Below are 15,802 nucleotides of genomic sequence, written 5' to 3' on the forward strand. Positions count from 1 at the left end.
GAGAACGAGCAGCAGATTGAGCGACTGTGGACGGCGGGGCTCGGGGAGTTTAGCTGTTGCAGCTAAGCAGGTTTGCGGCGCTTGGAATAAATAAGAAAGTCAATAGTTTTGATTTAGCCTGCGGTGGCCCGAACCTGTAACCTGAGTGGCCGAGCCGCTGCCTGAACAAAAGGAAAACAACAAACAAGTTCCACTTCACTTCAACGAGTGATTATGTTCAAGGGGGTAAACAGAGAACGGGATCACGTTTCTACAGTACTTGTTAAAAACCCATTTGGAGCGCCCGGAGACAAAAGACCCAAAAGAAGACACAAAGTCGCGCCGATCCGTCCATTTTCCGAATGGCCTAAAATGGCGCCGCTTATTCCTAGCTGGAGGGGAGGGGAGAATAAGACACTTAAATGTCAAGGTGACAAAAAGAGACATTTGAAAATACTGTCCCTCGCCACACACACACACACACACACACACACACACACGCACAGTAATCCTAGTGACAAAGGAGAGGACGTCCTTTTGTGAAGGTGTCTTTACAGTCGGCCGCCCTGGGAGAAAAGTACAACTAGACAATGAAAGTGCTCCGCGAGGAACAGAGAGGGGGGGGAGGACTATTTTTATCCACCCTCGTCTCCCACCTTCACTTACAAACCAAGCATGAAATGGCCGTAATATCAAACGCACCCGATGTTATTCCATCCCAGCAGGCAGCAGATGAGGGACGACTGCGGCTTCTCTACTTAGGAAATTCCTTCAGAGGCAGATAATGACCCGACTCTCCCCGTAATATCACGAGAGCGTTGTTGACCGTCCTGTTTTTGGAGGATGGGGGGGGTTTTGCGCAGCTTAGGGATTAGAGCCATCCAGTGAGGAGAGGCTGAGGGGTGCACACATCGCATCCATCCACAGATTACTGCATGTCCTGCAGGTGAGGGAGTGAGGGGCTGAAAAAGAGACCGGTTCACTGTGAGATTCATAGAGGCCTCTCAGACAGCGTCCCGGCCCCGCATCCCGCCTCTCAGGCTCAGCGCGCTTCCTCTTTGGTAGAGACGCTGTAAAGCATTCAAATGAAAAAGGAATCCTGTCCTTACACTTTGCCGGCTTTTCTTTCTAAAAAATGGTGTTTAGTTTCTACTACGATTAGGGTTGCAACTCATTTCCATTATCGACTAATCTGCCGAATTCATTTCTCGTTAATCATTTTATCTTTCAATGTCAGAAAATAGTGAAAAATGCCCATTATAATCTCCCCGAGCCCAGAGTGGCATCTTCAAATTTCTTGTTTTATCATGGCCGACAGTCTGAAACGCAAAGATATTCAGTCTATTATCATACAGGACAAAGAAAAGCAGCAAATCTTCATATTGGAGGAGCTAAAATCAGAGAATGTTTGGAATTTTTGATGGAAAAATGACTGAAACGATAAATCAACTCGACTAATTGATTAATCAGCCAATATTTTCAGCTCTATATGCAAGCACCATTTCAATTTTGTTGAGGTTTCCATCGTTCCTTAAAAGAAAAAGGTGCTTTTCTTTCTGAAAATAAGATACGTCGCATTTCCTTTCTAGGAAGTTTGTGGTGCAACACCAACGAGCCTTTTAATAAACTCTCGCATCACCAAACAGTAAAGAGAAAGGAAGACAAATCCTTCAGTCCCTTCACATATAATGATACAAGCTGCTTCCCCAGAATGACCATGACTGAAGCCGAAGCCCTGTGGTGGCGGTGACTGTCTGATGCAAGTGAGTGGAAAGACTCACAGGTTTCTCTGCGGCCGGGAGAGAATTCCCACTGACAACTTATTTATTATCTGTGCAACCCACGCCACAGTACCTTCACCTTTAGTTGGTCTTATATATTGTTTTTTAATTAATGCAAAAACAGAAGGGAAAACGAGGCACTGAAGTCATTTTTTTCCCCGGTTTCCCTGTGAAATAATTGCTGTCCTTTGCCTTTGTAGGTCAGCTTCATTTGTCCGCTGTCTATTCCCCAGGTCCCCAGCAGGGAAGCCGCGTTTGCAGCCTACAGATGACAGAATAGTGCCGCAGCCACTTACAGAGATGTGTGTGTGCACCAGTGTGTGTGTGTGTGTGTGTGTGCGCGGCTGTACAAATCATAGTAGAGCTAACGTTACATCCAGTTAAGCAAGAGAGTATGTGTGTGTGTGTGTGTGTGTGTGTGTGTGTGAGAAAGACCAAGCAGGAGCTAACAATCTCAACTCCTGTGGTGAAAGCAAAAAAAAAAACAAAACAAAAAAAAACCCAGAAACAGAATAATCAAGTGGATGACTCCCGGGGAGACATCTGAACTCGTACAAACAAACAGAGAGGAAAGAAAGGGAGAAATATTTGTCCTTCAGTAGAGCCGTCGGACTGCGGCTGGCATAGCTCCCTTGTGAAGAAACGCACAACAACAACAACAACAACAACAAAACACTCTTTAAGAGCTGGAAGAGGGAAGTTAACAAAGTCCATTGATATAGTACCACTCTAGATAGAGCGGCGAGACATGAAGTCTGAAAATTCAAGGAAGAATCTGTTGCTCCACATCAGAGGCTGCAGACCTCATTCATTAAAACATGCTTTGATTTGTCTTTAGATCCATCGTGCAACTATTTCAAAGCCTTACTTGAATAAATTGAAGCTTTGGTTTAACATCAGTCTGGAGGAATGAAGGGGAACCTGCTGTTTTTTGGCATCCAGGTGTGTTTGTCATATAACGCAACTCTTAATTGGATTTAAAGATCATTTTAATGTAAAATAGTAAAATATATATTTTTTTTTAAATGGGGTCTTGTGTGGCTGCTTATTTACAGTCTAATTTTTCACAGATTTTTCAACATTTTACTCAAACTTTCCCAACTGCTGTAAAAATCCAGCATGACACAAATGATCATGTGTCAGGAGTGAAAATGATTTGACAGATTTTCTCTCATGAAAATAAAAACTCAACATGGATCTTCTTGAAAATGGCCGTGTTCGCACCTTGTTGCTGGGGCAGGTTTTGGCTCTGAGGGCAGTTATAGGGCAGCGGGTTGACGGGGGGCCGGTAGTGCTGCTGCTGGCTGGAGCAGTGAGGGTGGTGGGCTGAAGAGCAGTAACACGAGGACATCTGTAAGAGACCAACAACACGAAGTCAAGGACACATCAGCAGTCCCATTTGAATGCACTTCACAGCAACAGGAGAAGGATTAGTCATAAAGCTGGTTTCCACTGCAGGAGTGACTCATGGCTGAGACCTACAGACAAACTGCCACATTTTGAAACAGTCAGCCAGCATGATTTAAGATGCACACTCTACCTGCTGGACAGGCTGCTGGATGTAGGTGTGTTGCTGGAGTAGCTGCTGGTTCAGCGTGGACCCAGAAAAAGCAGCGGGGCCCGGGGTGGAGCTGGCATATGCATGGTGGGGGCCGGGGGTCGGGAGGGGGACGTGCTGACCCTGCAGCACGCTTGGGTGTCCTCCCGACGGCCCCGCCACCATGTAGCTGGCAACCTGCTGCTGCTGCTGCGGAGCCCCCTGCAGCACCATGGGGGAGGGGTGGTGGTGGTGGTGGTATACAGTAGGATAGTGGCGGGCGTCCGGAGCTGAAGCCCCACCGTCGCCGGGCGGCTGCTGCCCCAGAGTCATGTGACTGAACTGGGCGTTGAGGGCTTCGGGCTGGAGAGATAATTTCGTGTTAAATGCAATGCAACACCAGATACGCAAACATACAGCAGAAGGACACTGGGACTCAGAACCTGGGTCACACCGCATTTTAATCACTATGCGGATCGATACAGTCCAACCACCAGGGACAGTCGGCTGATTTCTAAGCTAGGTGCTAAATCAAAAGGTATTTGCTAAACTGACTGACTCGAAGGTTTAAACAAATGCACAGAGTTTAAATCTGACCCAGGTCTGCGGAGACTAGTGGAGACTAAAGTGAACTATTTATCTGCATCGCCACGGCACGCCAGTTCAGGTCATTTCTGACATGTTGTTGGAAAAGTGGTGTTTTTAGTCATGGATTATTCAGCGCCAACATCTGGTGATGAATTAAATATTAATGGAACTTTCCACAGGCATAATTAGTCACAGAGGCATGTCTTTCACTAAAACCAGGTCAAAAATGAGGTTAAGTGAATGCATGATCTATATATGTGGGGAATGGCTCCTGCTGGATTTAGATACACCTTTCCACCAAAAAAAACCCCGAACTGAATAGTTAATTGGGGTAATAATAAGGTCTGTTTTGAAGTTTGAAAAGGTGAGATGATGCTGGGCTTGATTTTACATACAATTAACAAGAACCTTGTTAAGTACAGTCAGTTAAGAACGACAATGAATGTCTATACCAAACTCTGCTTGTTAAATTCACAATTTAAGACAGAAAAAGATTCTGGTAACAAAGAATGTAACATATGTGGCAAATAATGGGGCTAGATTTTATATTACATGTTCACATAGATACAGTATGAAGACCTGGGTCAAAATAGAGCTCAGAGCATTTCTTTAGCCTGACACAAGCCGAGCCAACTTTCTGGACATCTGTGTCAGAGTCTAATTTATTAATTTAACTGCTCAGAGAAAAAAAAAAGGTCTATAAATAAACTCTTAATGAGCCAGGTCTGACAGGAGATGGAGCAGGGGGGAAGAATAATAAAATGGAAAGGAATAAGTTCTGTACCACAGTGTACTGTTGGTTAGGACAGATGGGCAGGAACTGAGAAGGAGGAAGAGGAGGAGGAGGAAGAGGATACGAGACCGTCGGGCTGTGGACGGGCTCAGAGGACAGCTGGAGAGGAGGACATATCGGCTGAGGAGTGAAAGGAAGAAGAGATGGACAGAGGGAAAGGAGATGAGACTGGGCGAAGGAGGGAGTAAGATAGTGGGAGCCTCAACTGGCCATTTGCTAAGCTCCGCCCCACTTAGTTACTGTTGCTATGTGTGTCCAGAGTAATAACGGGCAGATTTAACAGTCGGAATTGATCATTTATGAAACAATACATCCTTGATTCCACCCAGAGGTAGACAAAAGAAGGCTTCTCACTTCTATTTTGCGACTGAGTGGGTAGATTTTATCTGCTGTAGCTAGCTAGCTAATAAGCTAATTAGCTAAAAAGGTCAATTAAATGGCTGAAGCTCCTACAATCCTATCAGCTCCCATTTCAGCACTATAGGTTAGTGAGGTTAGTGAAGGTCAGAAAAAACTTGAGTTTAGTCTTTAGATGAATTCAGTTTGAATGAGGAAAAAAAAATAGTCAGATGTAGTCCCGCCCACTGACCTGGGAGTGGAGGTGATTGGTTGGCTGCTGCTGTGTCGGGGCAGGGATTGGCTGCTGCGGGGTTTTCCCCTGCTGTGGGTTCCTGCCAGCAGCGGGGACGACCGTGGCCGGGTTATAAACTACCGCGCTGCCGTCGGGGTGGATGAAAGGCTTGCCTGTCAAATAAAATTAAAGAAAGAGCAGAAGAAAAGCCACAGCGATGTGAGCTGTGCACGCACACTAATAATTCAGCATCACACAAAAGGGAAAACACTTGAATTATGCTCCTCGTGACAGGGAGGGACACACCCGAACGTGGTCCACGAGAGGAGAGTCACCAGGAATTTAACAACCTTGGCAGCATTTGAAGTTCAGCTCGCAGCCCAAAAGTGTACAACTGGTGTTTTCGGCCCATGATGAATATTTACAGATTTCTCCCATCTGTTCAGTGCATTTTGATCAGCATGCTTCAGTCTGACTACTAATTTGACAGACAAACCGGGTGCAGCCCCACGCCAACCTGTTATTCTGTGCCCTAGTCATGAATATTTATTAGCAAGCCAGAAAATTACAAGACAGGAACATTTACTTTGATTTAATGCAGCAGATTGAGATTGGGTCACCACCCTCGACAAAGAAGTCCCGTGCCTTGGTGTGATTTTTTGATTTAGTGAAATGTTTTTGAAATCGAAACTCGTGCCACCCACCTGTGTGTGGGTTGACCAGAACGCTGCCGGGTGGTATCCCTGAGGCTTCCAGCGGCAACACATAGTAGTTTGTTGCGTCTGTAGCTGATGGTGGCTGTGAGGGGACGCCCTTGATCATCTCAGGGTGTCCAGGGCCTCTGGTGTCGGCAGCCGGGTGGATCAAGGGCGCGCTGGGGATGTTGGACCAGGACGGGGCTGAAACTGGGAGGGGCACCTGGGGACGGGAGAGCGAGCTGGACGAAGAACCGACGCTACTGCAGGATTCTGAGCCTGAGGAAAAGAACAAAGAGACTCTTATCATCTGTTTCCTACATTTCCCAGAATGACTTTCAGATATCGTTTGAGAGGAGGAGCTTTAACTTGTTAACTCGTTTGTTTTTCACGTGGGCGCAGAGAGTTGGTGATAATGAAGCAGTCGTGCCTCGTGCTAATAATGCAGCCTCTCTTGTGGCTGCACTGCATTCTGGTCTCTTGAGGCAATTGTTGATGGAGAAATTGGTATCTCTGCACCGACGGTGATGGATGTCTCCCTGGATAATTACCGAGTGGTGTGCAAAATGGTGAATGCGCATAGAAGCCCCTGGTTTTTGGGAGGAGGGACTGGCAATCTGGTGTTTCGGCTTTTAGAGGAGTTTAATACTGTCGCTGCCATCAAACTATAAATAAATATCACCATGATGTCACTTTACCTGTTATATCAGGAACACAGAGAATGTGTTTTTCCTTTAAATGTCCTTTTCAAATTCATGTATTTAGATCCTTTACGAAGTAAAAGTAGCAGTATCACAATATAAGAAAAATCTTACCAAAGTACCGAAGTATTATCAGCAAAACGTACTTAAAACTATGAAAGTAACAGTACTCACTATGGAGCAAAATGACCATTGTCAGTGTTAAACTGTTAATTAAGTGTTAATTGATTATTATGGCTAATGTACTTCAATGTACTAAACAACTAAAGTTGTTAGATAAATGTAGTGAAGAAAAACATACAATATTTCCCTCTTAAAAGGCAGTAAAGTAGAAGATAAGATAAGATAAGATAAGATAATAGCAGGAAATGGATATACTCAAGTACAAGCACCTCAAAAAGTAAATGTACTTTGTTTACATACCATCACTCAATTTAGAACAAGGGGAGATGAAAGACAATCAGAAAAGGCAGAAACAATAGATCACTTCAGATGGCATATGTAAGTTATATAAGCTCAGGTAGAGATGGAGCTCAGCCTGTTGTAAGGAAAGGTTATCTGAGGGCGGAGGAGAAGGGCAAACGCAGGAGAACACGGCAGCACAGGCAAGACGTCTCCTCGACTTATAGTCCCAAAACACAAAGTGAGGGCAGCCAGCCGCCTCGTAAACAACTTAAAAAAAAAAAAAAAAACTGCTCAGGCAAGAAGCCTGCTGCTGCCTCTCTGTGAGGAAAGAAAAAAAGAAGAGGAGATTGGCAAAAAATAGAAAAATGCCAGATGGAAACCATAGCAGGGAACAAAATGGAGAGCAGAGGCCAACCAAGGATTTCTACCCTGCTCTCGCTGAGATAAAGGAGACAAACTGGCGGAGGAACACGTTTCATCTAATCTCAGCCAGTCAAGTTACAAATGTATCATATTGTGGAGTAAGCACCTGCAGTTGGGGAGCAGCCCTAACTTCATCTGGGTGATGTGCGTGGCACTTCCCAGCGCTGAGACTTATCATCCATTATGCAGCCACTCCTTGCTGCTAGGTTTTATACCACTGCTGCTACAACACTTTTTAAGAGCCTCCTCCATCACCATGCTGCTGTGTGGTGATTAGTTTTGACAGCTGTCCGGCTATGGGGCGGCCCGCAGACTTTATTGACTACGGCAGGACAACAAACACTTGTTCTGATAAGACCTCAGGTGCCCCGAATGCCAGAGGACTTTGCTTGGAGCTAAATATGCAAAATGCCTATTTTTGTTCCCCATTTACCCAGAGCACAATCTAATTAGCACATTTTTCCTCTTCATGCTGGGACACAGGGGTTCCTCTCCCTCTTCTGCGTGACTGAAGGAATAAATGACATGCTCGCTTCCAAGTGTGAGATATTTCTGAAGAGAGAAATCTCTCCATCTACATTCAGAAGTTACCTGTACAACGTAATCGGCCTCATTTTAGAACAAGAGCCATCAATCACAGAAATAGCTGAATCTGATAAAACATGGCGGAAAACAATCCATTAAAAATGTGTAGATGGCAGAATATATTGACTGCTACACTTTTAAAGTGCAAGTAGATGCAGTTTTCTGTATTTCAGGCAGCCTCACTGAGGATATTCTGAGGACTTTGTTTCTAGCGTCTAAATGAGTAAACATTGCAGTACAGTTGTATTATACAGCTCTCGTCGAGCTCCCTCCTCTTGCCTGTTTTGGAGAGCCTCCCGGTGCTCTTGCTGCTGGCTGTGCTGTCCCCTCGGACGAGGCCGGGGGAAATGCCGCTGAAGCTGCTGGCCTTGGTGATGGTGGGCCGCGGGGCGAGCCGGTTGGAGCTGTCCGAGCTGTCGGTGCTGCTCCACGGCCGAGGCTCGCCGTGCCGCGGCAGCGTTTCCGTCTCGGAGCTGCTCTGCCGGCTGGCGCCTGACCGGCCGGCCCGTAGCCTACACGGGGAGAGAGAGAGAGTATGTGTTTTTAAAATATTTGATGCTCATTTTAATCTTAAGTGATGATTCTGTTTGTATTTATAATGTAAAATGCTCAAAAATGCTACCTATCTATTTGGTCAATAAATTGTCAAAAATAGTGAAAAATGCACATCACAAATTCAAAGTTGACATGTGCAGAGCGCCTGTTTGTGACCAACAGCTAAAAAGCCAAAGTTTAATGTCATAAAACACTAAGAAAGCAACAAATATTCACATTTCAGAAGCTGGAACCAGAGGACTTTTGGCACACATTAGCCAATACATTTTCTGTCGATCAGCTAATCGATTAATCAACTAATTGTTTCAGCTCTAAGAGTTAGTTGTTACAAAGTTTACCACACAAAATTAATGGAAAAGTGGGGAAAAAAAAAAACACAAAACAAAACCAGACCCCTGCATGAAACTGTAAGAAATTAAGACCATATTCAGCAAGGGTCATTCATTCCTTTGGAGAAGACTGCATCTTCTCCCATAACAAACATTATGTTCTTGTATTCTTTACTATATATATATATATAAAAAACAGTTTCATGTTTTAATTAGCAAGCTTTGGTCCGAATAGGCCGGCCCACATGAGGAAGCCGGGGCAGAAAATCCTATTTAACTGAAGCTTTCCTGAGCAGCAAAAACAAATCCTCAGATCAGCACTCTTTCTCCCGAGCGAGCCGATTAAGGCAGCCAGCGATTGAAAGGCTTTTTCTCTGCCTGCGGTTCAGCCCCTGAAAGAGCTGAACGATGTGTGACGGGAGGGGGGGGGGGGCCTACCTGAACATTTGCCGCCTCTGTTGGGTGCTCATGCATGCGTCTTCATCCTGAGCACTGAAGAGGAGAAGGAGACAAAATGAGATATCCACCATTTTAAAACATAACGGGGGGGGGGGGGTTCTAATTGCTGCTCTGACGGGAAAAACTATAAAAGTGATTGAACATCATTTAAAGACGAAGCTATCTGAAGAGCTTTAGCTGCTCTTTAAAGGATGAAATCGGTTCTGCTTCGGCCAATTAGCTGACAATTCATCATCCATATTAGATACCGCTTTTTGGAAGAAAATGACTCCTCAACGAGAGGTGAGGCAAAGACAGTGGTCATGTGGGTGGAGTAATTTTACTACTTACCTTCTATCTAGCAGGAAGTGATCTCCCTGTGAGTGGAAATGAAAATTACAGTCAATTACAGTGGTTCAAATAATTCAGAGCACAGTTTGTTCTTGCTCTCCAGCATTCATCATTTATCGGTACGTATAATTAAAGAATTGACAGTCACAGGTGCTGGGACCCCAGTACACCCATTATAAATTGGACTTCATGAATTTGGCTCCAAATCGGAGCGACTCCCTCTAAAAATTCATAAATCCAGCAGTGGTAATTGGTGGCAAAAAATCTACCGAATTTGCACATGAATAGAAACGACACAAAGATTTGTGCAACATGCCCCCCCCACCCCAAACCCACCCACCCCCGCCTACACAAACAGCTCTCACATCATGTGCAAATATCCTTTCTCTGGCTCGCTGGTACTCCTCCTCCCTCTCCTCCATCGATTTGCTCCTCTTGTCAGCTTTCAAACGCATTCGAATCTGGCAAGGACACAAAACACACACACACACACACACACACACACACACACACACTTCTTTAGCAGCTATGTCAGGGACGCCAGATTGTCCCACTCTTACCAACATGTCAGAAATGAAAGTGACAGCTTGGTGAGGGGAGAAAAAAAAAAAAGAAAAAAAAAAAAAGAAAAAACACCTACCGTGCTGTCTTCGCGATCAAAGCTGGAGTTGTCTCGTTTGAGAATGTAGCGTTTCTGAAAATCGTCCGCCCTGTCATCCTTGATGTGCTCTGAGAATTTCTGATCGGGTCTGTCGGCGGGGGGAATTCACGAGAGTTTTAGTGGCAGCTTAATTTCAGGAAGATGCTGACAGCAACATATGTTAACCAGCGAGCGGGGCAGGAAAGCAACTTCTCTGTCCATTGATTGCAACAGCTCGCGGTTCGCAGAAAATTCACCGCCAATTAACTCGTTAAGTCCATGGACTGATTTTACTCAAATGTGCTTAAAAGATTGAGAAACATCAAACGAAACCAAAGAGAGGCTCACATTCTAGTGTTGGTGGTTTTGTTGATCACCACTGACTTTCCGCTGGGGTCCACATTGTGGTCCATGCCAAAGTAGGCTGCCACTCGATGCAACAGCATCCTGTGGTAGGACGTCATGGGCGGGAACTTTCTCTTCTGGCTTCTGGAGGGAGACACAGACATGCAGTAAACGGTCTGCAGTTGAAATGTTCTTTTAAATTGATATGCTGGAGAAAAACATCAGTGTTTCATCTGGTAGTAATCCGGTCCGTTGTTTTACCTTGTCAGGATGTATCTGCTCTGGGGTCAGTTTTGAAAATGTTTCAAAGCTGGAGGAGAACTTTAAGCCCTCAGTAATTCTAGACCAGCATGACTACATTAGTAATAGTGATCCAAACTGAATTTTCCGCACTTTCAAAGACACTACAAGGAGAATCTGATGACCACAGCCAACAGTAAGTCCACTAAAAATGATGCAACACATCCAAACAGGGCCACAGACTCTACAGCAGACACAACTGAAACAGCTGGGATGGCAAACAGCTGTTCGTCTTAATTGTGTGACATCAAACACAGCCCATCTGAAAGTGTGAAGATCCTTCTGTGCTGGTATTCTTGAGAGCTAGGAATATCTTAACTCGATGGAAACGTTTGCAGGTTTTCATTCCCAAAATCCACTGCAGCATGCCTTCACTAATGAAGTTCTCTGGTTGAATTTGGTTAGGATACAAAACCTGAATGAAAAGCTGCTTAATAATAATAATAATAATAATATCTTAATGACTATTTCTTACTCGTTATTGCTGATGAAGTCCAAGATGTCCTGCTCCAACTTCAGTAGCATGATTCGATCCCTAAAAAAATGACATATATTAAAGATTAGTTTTTGAGACATCTCAAACACAAAACTGGGTTATAAATCAACAATCTTTTTACTTCTCGGGTCATGAGAAACACAATCAGACGGTAATAATAAGATCTCTAAAGGCCGAGTCACACCAGTGAAATTCATCTGCATGGTTAGAAAGGCCTGGTGACGCAGGGCTAGTTGGTGAATACTGTAGCTAGCAAGCTCACCGCTAACTCACTAGCCAGCAGGGAACTAGCGACTTCATTACCAAGACAGGAAGGCGGAAATAACACATCTTCCTTGTTTGTTTTGTACAACGGCTTCAAGTTCAACATCCGGGCAAATGTTTCTGCGAGTTCAAATGACTTCGAATGACCGCAGGCTCCTGAGGGTCCACGTTTCGCTGCGGCAGTCAAAGTTTGGGTGTGTACGTTGAGCCTACCTGGGGTTGCCCTTCAATGTGTTGACCAGGAACTCATGGAGATCTATGCCAGTCGAATCTGTATAGTCTTGACTGGAATCTAACCAGGAGAGACACAGATCTTGTTTCAGGGATCAGTGAGGTAATTAAAGCAATGCATCACAGATGTAATTTATAAAAACAGATTCCACCCTAAATGTCACCTGCGCACAAATAAAGAAATCTTCATAAACTCAAATATGTCCTGATTTATAAAACCCAGAGATTACCATTCTGAATATCACTTTCTTTATATGAATAACAAGGAAATTGAAATGTTCCACCCTGTTAACTCCCCAAATTAATAATAAACAGTTAATGAAACGCTCATTGTGAATACTGATATGCAAATTAATCAGCTTGTCATTCAACTATTTGTGAAGAAAAAAAATGGAGAAGTCAGACTGCACATCTGAAGACAGAAACTTCCCTGAGGGTGACATTGGTTCTTATGGGTTGTTATTGGTGTGACCAATATGGGGGAAAAAAACAACCTGGCAGCTTGTATCAGCAGCAGCGAGCGCTGCCAGCTGAACCACTTAAGAAATGAGGAAGTGGTCGGATAACGAAGTTGACACAGAAAAAAGAAAAAAAAAAAACATCTGTGCACCAACAAAAGGATAGGACCCCTCAGTAGGAGTCGGGGGACACCGGAGCTCGCACCCCTCGGTGGGTGTCTGGTTTCTATAATTGGAGGCTGCCTCATCAGTGGTGTTGCTCCGCAGAGGGAAGCAGACACCTTTATTCGCCCGTGGGAATCCGTATAATTGCTTAACACCTTGAGCTTGTCGCAATTAACTGAATCACGCCAATTATCAGCCCATAATGAGATATCATTTAAAATGGAGAAGTGCTTTTGGACATACTGGAGGGCACCGCGCCGGAATAATAATAATAAAAAAAAAAAAAAATGTTTAGGATTGGCTGTTCCTCGTGACATGGTAAAGGATATAATTATTAGAAGGCTGTAATTTGGCTGAGTGACACGGATTGTGTGATAAGTATCATTAAAGCATTTGGCTTCATTTCATTGCTTTGCCTTCAGTGTCGCCAGTGACACACAAACTGGATATACATACACACACACACACACACACACACACACACACACACACACACACACACACACACACACACACATATATATAATCTATGGTGCGAGTCATTTTTAGATGAGCACGTATACCCCTGCCAAGTTTTCTATTTATAAATTCCAATTTTTGGATGGGAGAAGCACGCGTCTTTCAAGCTCCTTTTTGGGAGTAAGCAATGTTTATAAATGAGGCCCCAGGTGTTCATGATGTAAAGACAGCTGAGGTGTTAAGAGAAATATTTCAGCTCCTGTGACTGTGATGGCAAATCTGTTTCATGGTCTCGTCAGGTCTTCACAGAGGTTTCCAATTTTAAAATCTAACCAAATTTAATAATGAATACTTATTAAATAAAATATATATTCAAAGCAGGGCCCACACTGGTGGTGGAATATGTTATAATGCATACGAATAAGAAGGGAAGGTGAAAATATTCAAGAAAAACAAACAAAATATCTATATAGACCCTGTGAAACAAGCACTTCACCACAGGTTTAATTGCATTTCTCACCTCTCGAGAGCATTTTTCGGGGCGTTTTCTCAGGTTTGTCCACCTTGTTGCAGCTGTCCTCTTTCTCAGCTGGGTCCTGTGAGGCTCGTTCTTCCTTTTCAAAGGGCTGGAGGAGGAATCCATCCTGTTCAGGGAGGGGGGAAAAAAATTGGATTGATTCAGAGGTTTGCGTTTTTGCCACCTGGCCTCACAATTTCGACTCATTACCAAACTTAGTGTGTTAATGTCAGCATTTCACAAGAGCTTCAAATACTAAATGTGACCTAAGTCTCTCCTGATTGATGAGCAGACATTAGTCATTCATTTAGAAAAGGAGGCATTTAATCCTCTATGATCTTGCCTGAGGTTCTAGGTTAATTAGAGAATAGCATGGGCAAAAGAGGACACTGCAAGACACTTAATAAACTCTCCTGGTCTATCATCGAAACCTGATTCCTTGCCGGTAATAATGCGCCTGCGTCCATGAATTCCAAATTGCGATGGCAATTTATCTGCCAGATTAGCTTGTTTTCAATAAACCACCTGAATAAAACATGAATTTGAGTCCGAAAATTAAACCACACAGCACATTTCATTCTTTAAGATTCAACAAAATGGAGGAGTTCGCTGTAATCCCCCTGCAACTGTGAAAGTTCTTCAAAATCGACCATGCTGCAATCTGAATAGAAGATTGGTGTGGATGTTTTGCCAGATCTATTAAAAATGGCCTTGGTTTACCCCAGCCGTGCTTCCTCGCCCCACACACAAACACACACACACACACACACACACACACACACACACACACACACACACACACACACACACACACACACACACACACACACACACACACACACACACACACACACACACACACACACACACACACACACACACTCGACTCCAGAGCAGTATCTGATTTGCTTTTCAGGCAATTCTACAAAAGGATGAAAGGAAAGCTGAAAGGAGGAGAGGGGTTGCCAGTGCACCGTAAGTGGATTAAACACAACTCTGGAAAGCTAACATCAGAGAGTCTGCTAGAGTGTGTGTGTGTGTGTGTGTGTGTGAGTGTGAGAGAGAGACACAGAAATGAATGAATGACGGAGTGGGAGAAGGGGTGACCTAGTGGTGGGAGAGCAGCTCATAACCGGAAAAAGGTCACGAGTTAGATCCCTGTAACAGCTGCGAAGCAAGATAATGAGACGCTGCGTTCTCCTTCATTTCAATACGCTCGGAATATATGTGAAAATGTAATATGCTAATGAGAAACGTGACTGACTAATTGCCTGAGCGAGACTGGGAGAGAGCGAAAATGAGTCGAGGATTGTGTGTTGTATAAGTGACAGCGAGTTCGTATGCCTGTGTGTGTGTGTGTGTGTGTGTGTGTTCGTCAAAGCAAAAGGATTTTTTTTTTTTCTTCTTCTTCTTTCCCTGGCAAGAAGCGGTGATGTTTGCTACTTAATGCCACCCTCGGCATCACATGGAAGCCGCCTGGTTGATGTGCAGCTGTTGCGAGCTGCCTCATTTGTTTCCTGACATCCATTTACCTCGAGATAAAGGAAAAACAGCGTGAAAATGATGGTCTTCGGAATATGTAATGAGCATGCTGTCAGTCTAAAAACAAAAAAAAAAAAGAAGAAGAAGAAGAAAAAAAGTACAGCGTGCATTCAGAGGCCCTCGACTGTCGGCCATTGATTGGAATTGACATCCAGGCGTACCGTGTGAGGGCAGTAGTTTTTCAGGATGCAGAGACGGCTTGGACAGCCTATAGATCCATGCAGCCCTTTGTTAAAGCTTACAATTTTGACATCGGAGACAATAATGTAAAATGATGAATGCACAGATTAGATAATCTTGAGGTCTCGGTGATCTTGCGGCTGAATGTGTACATGTGTTTTTTTCTCTCCCTTCTTTATTGCTTTACCTCGCCCCTCTAGGTAAGTTTGCCGCAGAAGGAGCCTCGACTCCGGGCCCAATAACAGTAGCGGGGGAAATATCAGGAGTATTCAATTAGAGCGCTCCGCGGCTCTCTGTAGCTGACGTGTGGAAATTGTAATTTCCTCGACATGATTGATGGCGGCAATACAGGACGTCGTGTGAGTGCAGACGATGCGAGACTGCTGTGGGAATAACACCGCCCTCTGGTTACGGAGCGTGGTGCTGACTGGCTGAAACGCCTGGAACAAGCACACCTGTGTGTGTGTGTGTGTG

General features: G+C 44.3%; 1 protein-coding gene across 1 annotated transcript in view; it reads right to left on the reverse strand.

Annotated features, from left to right (window-relative positions):
- LOC139306623 (R3H domain-containing protein 1-like) overlaps window positions 1–15,802 on the reverse strand; it is a 44,217-nt gene that overhangs the window by 9,462 nt on the left and 18,953 nt on the right. Inside the window, exons 6-19 of the mRNA XM_070930523.1 lie at window positions 13,610–13,733; window positions 11,990–12,068; window positions 11,492–11,551; window positions 10,720–10,860; window positions 10,372–10,480; window positions 10,097–10,192; window positions 9,732–9,757; window positions 9,381–9,434; window positions 8,338–8,570; window positions 5,954–6,223; window positions 5,268–5,422; window positions 4,670–4,798; window positions 3,301–3,660; window positions 2,985–3,111 (exon numbers count right to left, since the gene is read on the reverse strand). Of these exons, the coding sequence (XP_070786624.1) occupies window positions 2,985–3,111; window positions 3,301–3,660; window positions 4,670–4,798; window positions 5,268–5,422; window positions 5,954–6,223; window positions 8,338–8,570; window positions 9,381–9,434; window positions 9,732–9,757; window positions 10,097–10,192; window positions 10,372–10,480; window positions 10,720–10,860; window positions 11,492–11,551; window positions 11,990–12,068; window positions 13,610–13,733 (1,963 nt within the window). The remainder of the gene's footprint in view (window positions 1–2,984; window positions 3,112–3,300; window positions 3,661–4,669; window positions 4,799–5,267; window positions 5,423–5,953; window positions 6,224–8,337; window positions 8,571–9,380; window positions 9,435–9,731; window positions 9,758–10,096; window positions 10,193–10,371; window positions 10,481–10,719; window positions 10,861–11,491; window positions 11,552–11,989; window positions 12,069–13,609; window positions 13,734–15,802) is intronic.

The sequence above is a fragment of the Enoplosus armatus genome, chromosome 24 (genome assembly GCF_043641665.1).
Source record: "Enoplosus armatus isolate fEnoArm2 chromosome 24, fEnoArm2.hap1, whole genome shotgun sequence".
Lineage (NCBI taxonomy): Eukaryota > Metazoa > Chordata > Actinopteri > Centrarchiformes > Enoplosidae > Enoplosus > Enoplosus armatus.